The sequence below is a fragment of the Ceratotherium simum genome, unplaced genomic scaffold (assembly GCF_057802395.1).
Source record: "Ceratotherium simum simum isolate JZ-2026a unplaced genomic scaffold, ASM5780239v1 HiC_scaffold_43, whole genome shotgun sequence".
In the NCBI taxonomy this organism is placed as follows: domain Eukaryota; kingdom Metazoa; phylum Chordata; class Mammalia; order Perissodactyla; family Rhinocerotidae; genus Ceratotherium; species Ceratotherium simum.
Window position 1 is genome coordinate 9,535,551 of NW_028261259.1, and position 10,365 is coordinate 9,545,915.

The window sequence follows — 10,365 nt, forward strand, 5'->3', positions numbered from 1 at the left end:
ATTTTGGACATTCTTTTATTGATAAACGTTTACACAGTCTCTATTTTTTCCTATTAAAACATAAGTTGTATGGACATTTTTGCACATATAAACTTCTATTCCAATTTTACAGAAGGTCTCAATAGTGGAAGAAAAAAGAAAGATTAAAATGTTGATAGAAACTGCAAAGACCACCTCCCCACACAATTGTATTAAATTTTTTCATACCAACAGTATCTGACAGTGTCAATAACCCAACATTTTTGTGTTTAGGTATAAAGCTTTAGGAATCTCTCAAATCCCACTGATAAGAGAGAGGATGTCTCCCCTGGATTATCCACTGATTGGATTATCCACTCCCTTCCTCCATAAAAGGGGAATCAGAGGCAGAACTCACTGCATTTTCCAGCAATCCACCGGCTGTCTGCACATCAGGAGTGGGGTCAGCAGGACAACTCTGCAGCCATGGAGGAACCTGCATCGGCCTGTTTTCCAAGCCAGCCTGTTCTAGTGAGTGTGGAATCCATATGGACGGCAAGAGTGTCCATTTGTACACTTTGTCCTTCTGTGAAACCTCTTTAAGTGAGAAGACAGTAGCTCTTAAAACAAGAAGATACCTTATTGAAAGTTGTTTCCTAGCTGCTGTTTGTTAAGTAATGTTCAAGGTATTGTACTTTTTTGTATAGGGAGCTGTCTTGGAATAACAGGCCAGACATTTGTTTTGTTTTGTTTTTAACCAACAACATCACTAGGAAGTGGAAGTAGTATTCAGCCCTGCACTGTTTACATTGTTCTCGTCTCTGAAAAATTTTTTACCAACAATGTGATTGGTAAAAATATTTTTTTAAAAATATTCTGTTTTGTGCTCAAATATCACCTCATCAGTTAGTCCTTCCCTAATCTCTTCATCATCAATAATTGTAGGTGGGCGGCCCTGTGGCATAGTGGTTAAGTGCTCAAGCTCCGCTGCTGGCGGGCCCGAGATCGGAACCCGGGTGTGCACCAAGGCACCACTTGTCAGGCCATGCTGCGGCGGCATCCCATATAAAGTTGAGGAAGATGGGCACAGATGATAGCCCAGGGCCAATCTTCCTCAGCAAAAAAAAAAAAAAAAAGGAGGATTGGCATGGATGTTAGCTCAGGGCTGATCTTCCTCACAAAAAAATAAAAATAAATTAATAAAGTAATTGTAGGTAATTTCTTTCCCCCTTTATTCCTCCTTACTGTTCTTCCTCTATCTCTCCCTCTGTCTCTCTATTTCTGTGTAGGCCTTACTGTTTATCACAGGATCTAATTATACCTAACACTATATTAGACATTCATTAGTCTCTTTATTAACGCTTTCCTCTCACTAAGCATCAAATAAATAGAGGCGGTCATGTTTTTAAGTTAAATTCTGGATCATGGGTTTTAGTACATAACTTCGCTTATAATAGGTGCTCTATAAATGGGAGGCTCAAATAAATGTCCCACCAAACTGAGACAGGTTGGAGAATGAAAGGGATGGTATTAATAATTATGGCAGGTCAATAGGAATGAAGTGAGATTTATGACTTCACTTTTAAAAAGTATCTGAAAACAGAAATGAGAGATTGTAAAGAAAAGGTGCACTGATTAGGTTTACATTTTAAATAGATTATTGTGACTAGAGTCTTATAATGGATTACAGAGAGAAAGGATCTGCAATCTTAGTGATAATTTATTGCAGTACACCACAAAACAGATTATATCCTTGTATAACTGTAGTTGGTGAATTTGTTGGAAAACTTTAGAAAGTATTTTTTGGAGTTTGAATAATTTCTTTCGATAAATATATTGAGTACCTTCTAAGGGCAAAGCAATGAGTGAATACGGCAGTGTAAAACATTACAGTCCACATTAGTCTTCACTTCATGGAGTATCCAATTTAGTGAGAAAAACACTATGAGAGAAATAGATGATAATACACATACAATTAAAATTTAAAAAAATAACAGAAAATGTGATATTAATTTTGATGGCTGGATCAGGAAAGGTCACACTGTGGAAATGGTATTTTGTAGGAATCTGAAAGGTGCTCAAGAATTATTCAAAAGTGGAGAATCTTTAGGTGGATTCAGGAGGGTGGATGGGTGGTTCACTGATGTACAAGTGTGGGGTGGCAGGGTGTCCAGAATGACACTCAGGGGTAGACAGGATATCAGTACCAACAAGTGAGATTAGGGGACCCTGAAATATGGGTGATTATTTGGAGAACTGGTTGGTTCAATGTGGGACCTGCTCACTGTGAGCTGGTCATCGAGTTATCACTGATGTGGTGAGTGGGCAGACGGGTATTTGGGTCTCAGGGTTGAAGCCAGATCTGTGCTGATTCTATGGGCATTTCTAGTTCATTAATGGTATTTGAAGCCAGGGAAATGGATGGGATGGCCTAGAAGAGGGTGTGGATGTGGAACAAATGTGAGAGCAGGATTGACTTCTAAGAAGCATCAATTGTTGTGTTTAGTCAGATGGTGGAGCCCAGATTAACAGGGAGGAGTAGGAGGAGAGGAAGAGTCAGGGGAGGAAAAATGGTTATTTACAGTGGATGGAACCATGTGATGGGAATATGGCGTGTGTGAGTTATTTATTTATGAACAGGAGAATATTTGAGTGAAGATGGGACTTGGGTGTGCAAGTGAAGTGAGTATCTAAGGGTTGAGAGGAATGTGATTTCATTAGAGATGAGGCACTAAATTACTATGCTCTGGGCACACAAGCATCTAGTCTTCATAGTCCTTTCTGCCCTTGACTCATAGCAGCTTGATGTCCCAGGATCTAGTTCTCAGTGTGTGGTGCCTGTGCCAGCAGCGTCAGCATCATCCGGGAACACTTAGAAGTGCAAATTCTTAGCCCTCCCCAGGCCTCCTTGGGTGGAGGTCCAGCAATCTGTGTTTTAAAAACCCTCCAAATGATTGTGATGCACAGGGCAGTTTGAGAGATATTTCTCCAGGATACAGGAGGGTGGAAGATCCAAATGAGGTGAGAACATTCTCCATGGCTGGCAGTCTGCATTCCACATTTTATTCGAATTTCACATTTCATTTTGTTTTCAAAGGGAAAGCTCAAAAGAAATATGATGCCCCAGACTTCAGAGAAGAAAAGACAGGTCCATTTAGCCAAGACCAAGCAGAGACATCGTGAAAGGTCTGCACTTCCTATAAGACTCACCAGCTGCATTTTCAAGAGGCCAGTTACAAGGATGACTTCTCACCCTGGCAATGAGGTCAGGTACAGTCAACAGGAGGAGACCTTGCAGAAACCCCAGCAAGTCTGCGCACACAGGAGACTGCAGGGTCTCCAGGCCTGCAGCAGTGAAGGAGAACTTTTGAGTACTTTTGATATCACAAATACCTTAAATATAATTGCACCAGGTGGTCCAGGTGAATCCCTGGGCTGTGCTGGTGCTGGGTCTCTAGACCCCAGCCTCAAGCCAACGGGCACACAGTCTTCAGACTGGGCAGAGACGATCCCAGGAGTGGGTCTCGGTCTCCCCCACCCACTCTACAGACAGCCCGTAACTTATGGAGACATCCGCAGACAGAGTCAGAAAATGAACAAAGCAAGGGAGAGAGGGGCTGAGGCCCTGAGGGCAGACAGGTTTGACAGGGAGGCAGAGAGAGCAAGGAGCCAAGAACGATGTTCTGAGACCTGATGGAAAATAGGAGAAGGTCCTGCGAAGAAGCCAAGAAGTGTGGCCCTGGGGAAGTGGTTCCCCACGAACAGCCCCCAGTTTCCCTCGCCTCATTTAATGTCAGTCTCACTTCTTGCTCTGGACTGTGATGCTTTGTCATATTACAATTGTACTTTATTAAACTCTTTTGAGAGACATAAATGTGAAGAGTAGACAGTTGTGTGGGTGAAGGGTCGCATTTCATGTGACAGGAAAGAAGATCTTTACTTGTCCTGGTTTACTGCAATTTCTGCTTACCATGATTTTTATTCACTTTTATATTAAAGGTAATTTGGCCTAAGGGATCATTTAGTGTTTTTAGTTATATTTTTTTTGGAATACTTGCACTCAGGAAAAGATGATGCTTATTGTAAAGAGATTATTTTTTAACGTTTTAAATTAATTTGATTCTATAAAGTCTTACTTTACTAAGCTTGTTTTTGTATCTCATTCTAACATAAGTTTTATCCTTCTTTTTCCCAAATGCTATCTCAAATATAAGACATTTTTATATAATTTAATTAGCCCTTAGACTACCTGTTACAGCTTTATCTGTTACCTAAAATTACCTCGGTGATTTTTTAAAACAGAGTTCACCTTAGATTCTTAACAAGGAAAATGTTGTCTGGGAGCATTTAGCACTGAGAGAATCTTGGCAGCAGGCTTGCTGCCTTCGCCTTGACACTAGGTCCTGAGTCAATGAAACTTGTCCACCTGCTCACAGAGTAGGGCTCATTGTAATTATTCAATAAATATTTGATGAACAATATTTGGTGGAAAAAAGCATCAAGTTACAGAAGTGAGATGGGGGGATCTCTCATTGGGTCAGGAAGGAAAAGGACTGAGGTGGTTTTGGAAGGATCTGGAATTTTCTGGACTTTCTTGAAGAGCTTTGATAGAGCAGTCTTAGCAGTCATGGGGAAGGAAGCCTATTTCAGAGGGTCAAAGAGTGACTGAGAAACGGAAGGGCAGAGAGGGAGTGGAGGTGGACAGCTGTGCCTTGTGCCTCCTGACAACGGCCTCTGGATTTAACACAGTGATGGCTCCTCCCAGAGCCCACGGCTTTGGTGTGGGGCTGACTCCTCCCTAGGACCAGGGTGTTCTGATTCCTCAGTGTGAGCTAATCTGCATATTCCAGATCCCCAGTGTCCTAGCAATGGGGTGTCAAATGGCCCTCTCTGGTCCAGCAGGATCCAGGCACAGGACCCTTTATGGAACAGGAGGAGGAGCCGGGTATACACGGGGTTCTCACCTGCCAGACCTGGAGTTCTGGGGAGCGGAGCTGAGCGAGGTCACAGTGTAGGAGCTGCTGACAGGGGTTGAGGCCACCTGGGAGGAGAGCAGAGTAGGGGTGGGCGTCAGGGACGGTCAGGACACGACCCGCCCCCTCATTTGTATGCTGCATCTCTGTGCCTGGACACAACCTGCTCCTCAAGTCTCGTTACCAAGAGCTGATTTCTTCCCTCATCGAATCTTTTCTTCCTTCTTCTTATATTGTTAAATTATTTTAAGTTAAAGTTAGCTGGGTTTTCTCTCCCATACATTGAAATTATTCCTGACGAATTCTTAAATGTAGACCACGATTTCAGTGAATTACACTGAAAAATGAAGGTGTTCACATGTGATAATTGCGGACCTGAGAAATTTAAATGATGGCATCAGGCGTGGTCCATGATCTTCAGGACATCCATATAAGCCACATGATAATCAGAATTTTTAAGACAAGGTACTATTAGGTTTTGATGGTTTGAATGAGAACAAAGGGGAGCCCTACAATTGATTCACAGCTTATCAACAGCAGAGAATCCTCCCTCACCTCTTCCAGCTCCTGGTGGTACCTGCTTCCTTGTCTTGTGGCAGCAGATCTCCAGTCTCTGCCTACGTCTTTCACACCATCTTCTTCCCTCCATGTCTCTGTGTTCTGTCCTCTTATAAGGACACCAGTCATTGAATTGAGGGCCCACCCTAAATCCAGGATGAGTTCATCTTCAGATCTTTAATCACATCTGCAAAGATCCTGTTTCCAAATAAGATCACATTCTAAGGTTCCGGGTGAACTCGCATTTTTGGGAGACATTATTCAACCGACTACATCCTCTACCCTCAAGTTGAGGTTGGGAGAAATTCATTTTGGAATTGACCATCTTGTTCCTGGTGGGACCTGAAGCGGTTACGTCAGCATCAGCCATCCAAAGTATACAGACAGTCTTTATGGCTCAGGCAGATCTGAATGGTAACAATATTGGAAGAGTTGTTTTCCTCAAAAGTACTTGATTCGATGTAATAAAGTTAAAAATCATAATTTTTTTTGCAATTGTGATGTTGATTCTTAAATTCATATGGAAGTGAAAGTTCACAAAGTGAAAGAAGAATTTTTGAGAACCAACCACCAAACAAAATAAACATGAAGGAGAAAAAGGACAAAGTGACATATCAAAAAATTTCCCCAGTTCCATTAAGAAAAATGGCAAATTAACGTGCTCACAGTATCAGTCTCTCCACTGAAGCAACCATTCAGCTGTGGTGTTTTTGGTTAATGTCTACCTGCTACCATTCCCTGGTACAGCGGAGGATGTGAAGATGGGAGCCCAGATTCCTTGTATGGCTCCCTCGTGCCAGCGGACAGATACTAACCTGGTACTTAAAATTAGGGTGATTGTGTGACTGGATGGTAGTGACCTGTCTGTTGGGTCCCTGAGTGACTAGTAGAGAAGTTGACAGGTATTTCTCCCCCTCAGGCTGGAGGGACTTTCCAGGTGGTGTCATTGTCTGATGAAAGATTTAAAGGTCTATGCTACTGGTAGATGCCTGCGCAAGGGATGAAGGCCGGGACAGGAGAGAGACATAAAAATCTGGAAAGGAGGGATCAAGGATGAAGTTTTTTGGGGAATAAAGGCTTAAGAGGGCCACTGCTTATACCAGGGAAGCCAGAGTTCAATGTGCATGCCCAGGACTGGACGTGTGCTCAGAAAAGACCTGAGAAGACCTGGGCTTGCCCCTGTGGCAGATTTGTGGGCTCCATGCAAGGAGGTGGTGAAGTCTAAGGAAGAGTTGCAGGGGGACCAGCTGCAAAGACTGGGGAGATTTTAATTTTTTGTTTTTTTAAACATTTTCTTTTGGATTCTTGCATTTAAAGAAATCTATGTCAGGTCACCGGCTGACTATTGAGATAACAGAAGAGAGATCTGAGTGACCACACACATCACGGAATAGTCTTTGCAAAAATACTTTGAAAAGTCACTAAACAAAAGGATGACTGCAGCTCCGAAAAAGCTACAACAGCAAAACCTGGGGAGGGAGGAGAATCTGATTTTCACAATGACCACATTGTAACATGCAAAATGTCCAGGTATCAATACAAACTTATAAATGATACGAAGCTACAGGAAAGTATAGACATTTCATATGAAATAAAATGGAAATTGACAGAAACTTTTCCTGAGGAAGCCCAGAAATTGGACTTATGAGACAAAGACTTGAAAACAACTCTCATGTATGCTCAAAGGGCTAACAGAAAGCGGGGACAAAGAACCAGGGAAAATAGAGAATGATGTGTGAATTAAAGAGAATATCAATAAAGATATAGAAATTGTAAAAAGAACCAAAAAGAAATAATTGAGTATTACCCGTGCACTTCCTTCTCCCCCCTCCAGCCTTAAGCAACCATTATTTTACTTCCTGTCTGTACCGATTTGCCCACATCTGACATTTCATACAAACGGAATCGTGTAATACGCGGTCTTCTTTGACCAGCTCCTTTCACTTAGCAGAAGGTCTTCAAGGTGCATCCATGGTGCAGCACGTGTCCTTCATATCTTTATGGCTGAAGAACATACAATGTACAGAAATATGGATCACATTTTGTTTATACATTCATCAGATGATGGATATTTGGGTTGCTCTGGTCCACATTTTGCGGGTCCCACTTTCACCTTCAGTGGCCCAACATCAATGTCTCCCATCACCCTTCCTATTCACTGCCATCCAGTCAGTTCCGCTCTGCTTAGGCACCAGGTCTCCTCAATGTAAACAGTGGTGGAGCCCTTAGCAAGGGCCCTAAAAGGCAGAGGTGGTGATGGGTCGTGGCCACCTTGCTGAAGACTGCCAAGTCCAACACATGCTTCCTAGCTGCTGCAACTTTAACATAAACAATTAGAGCGGAAATTCCCAAGGCTGCTGGCACGTCTCCAGCGCTTCCTCTTACAAAATTTAAAGTACAGGGCCTCCTAGCAGACATCTGTCATCCTTCTTGGTTTCTCAGCCACTGAACCCCTATCCTGTGTTTGAGGGCTTCTCCCACTTTCTTTTTTTTTTTTTTTTAAAGATTTTATTTATTCATTTTTTTCCCCCCAAAGTCCCAGCAGATAGTTGTATGTCATAGGTTCACATCCTTCTAGTTGCTGTATGTGGGACTCGGCCTCGCGCTGGACGGAGAAATGGTGCCTTGGGGCGCGCCCGGGATCTGAACCCGGGCCGGCAGCATCAGAGCGCACGCACTTAACCGCTAAGCCACGGAGCCGGCCCATTCTCCCACTTTCTGATCCTGGGGGGAGATAACACCAGCTTCCCAATTTAAAAGCAGAAAATGCCCCATACGTCCATTTGCAGCCTCCCCACTGTAGCCAGGGCACAGTTCTGTGTATCAGACACACCCACGCAGACTGACCCAGGAGGTGGGACCTACGCTCTGATGAGAATGGATTTGGACAACAGCTAATAGAAGCAGCCTCAGCAGGGCTCCAGCCTGTCCCAGTCCTCCCAGAGGCTCCGTGAGCGATCACCTTATCAATCCTTTTGTTTCACACAATCAAGAGCCCTGAGTGAGAGCCTGGCGCTGGTGTTGGAAGTGGGGAGACGGTCAGGAGGGGCCCACAGTTCGCATTCCAGCCTTGGTCTAGGATGGGGGCCTCTTCCCAGACCCCCGGTCAGCCGGCATCGTCATGCCCCTCAGTGGCCTTCCCCAAGGGCTGGGACCGCGGGCTCAGCGCGGGTCAGAGGCTGCACCCCCGGGGTCAGTCCCCGCAGCGGACATCGGCGCAAGAATCCACACAGCCATCACGTCCGGAGGATCCAGCCGTGGGGACACGCGCGTCCTTGTCGTGGGCGGAGGACACGCCGCTGTCCGGTCAGAGCGCCACGCACCGTGGGCAGCGGCGGGGCCGGAGGAGCGGGGAGGAGGGCAGCGGGAACCGGGTCGACGACCCTCCGGCGGGGCGCTCGGGGCAGCTCGGGCGCGTGGGAGGCTCCAGGCTCCGCGTCCACGGCCCCATCCAGCACGGTCGCCTTCATTCTCCGCCATCCTGGCCTCCTCTTCCTTTTGCGGCGCCGCCAGACTCTCCCTTCGCCGCCGCCCAATAACCTCTCAGTTCTAACCAAAGTGCCCGTAGCTCCGCCCTCTCCTCCACTTCTCGCCGCTTTTCGGCTGGGCTCGGCTCCCCCCGCCAGGCCTCGGGCCCTTCCGCTCGATCTCGGCCGTTGCCTCACATCTTCGGTTCTTTCCGTCTATTTTCGGCTCTTTCCGCCCAGCCTCGGCTCCTTCCGCCTGTCTCTGGCTCTCCTCGGCTCAGTGATTTCCATCCGGCTCTCTCCGCCTGGCTTCGGCTTTGTTCGATTTCGCTGCCACAGTTCGGCTCTTTCCGCCTCTCCCCGCCACTCCCCGGACTCCGCTGGGCTCTCAGTCTCGCCGGGTCCTGTGTTCGCGGGCGGAGGTTGTGCCAGTTCACCCGCCCGCCCCTGTGGTATCAGAGGGCCACTCTCTCCGATCCTGGCTAATATATTAACATATTAACAAACAAAAAATGTTCCTCATCTGATAAATAAACACGGAATCTCGGTGTTTTACTTTGTATTGTCCTTGTGATGGGTAAATTTGGGAATCATCTCTTATATTGAAAGCATTCTGTATTTTCTGTGAACTATTCTTCGCATTTGTCCATTTCTGCAATGGATTCCTGGTCTTTTTCTTTCGTTTTTAGGAGTCCTTTAACATTAAAATGTTAGCCTTTTGTGATGAGTTGCCAGCATTTTCCTTTTTTTTTTTTTTTTTGTCTTCTAGTCCTTGCTTTCATGCAGATTTCTATTAAATGAAATCAAATGTATTAATTTTTATTTGTTTCTTGCTGTACATTATACTTTAACAGGACCACCTGTCCTCTGAGATTATGTATAAACCATTTGTCTCTTGTTTCTTCTAGGACTTTTAGAGCTTCAATTTTTACATTTAAATCTGTGATAATCCCTATTCCACAGACCAAGTGGTGGTTCCAACACAATTATTTTTAACTGTCCAATTTTTCTTTACTGACTTAGCACATCACCTGCACTCACTTTATTATGGAATAGTTTCAAGCATGGAGATTGAAAGAATTTTACAGTGAACACATATTATGGACTGAATTCTGTACCCACTCCCATTCATATGTTGAAGCCAAAATCCCTAATATCTCATAATGTGAATTTATTTGGAGGTTGGACCTTCAAAGAGGTAATAAAAGTAAAATGAGGCCAATAGGGCAGACCCTAATCCAATCTGACCGATGTCCTTGTAAGAGGAGATTAGGACATACAGGCCAAGAGATGTCAGGGGCACACGTGCACAGAGGGATGACCACATAGAGGCAGCAAGAGGATGGTCATCTACAAGCCAAGGAGAGAGGCCTCAGGAGAAACCAACTCTGCTGGCATCTTGATCTTGG

General features: G+C 44.9%; 1 protein-coding gene across 1 annotated transcript; it reads left to right on the forward strand.

The window, feature by feature from the left end:
- Nucleotides 1–4,102, forward strand: LOC147911580 (methyl-CpG-binding domain protein 3-like 2B). The gene is made up of 2 exons (XM_087428175.1): nucleotides 1–489; nucleotides 3,056–4,102. Exons 1-2 carry the CDS (start codon nucleotides 445–447, stop codon nucleotides 3,650–3,652), a joined length of 642 nt encoding a protein of 213 aa, XP_087284301.1. The 5' UTR covers nucleotides 1–444; the 3' UTR covers nucleotides 3,653–4,102.
- Nucleotides 4,103–10,365: the final 6,263 nt, after the last annotated feature.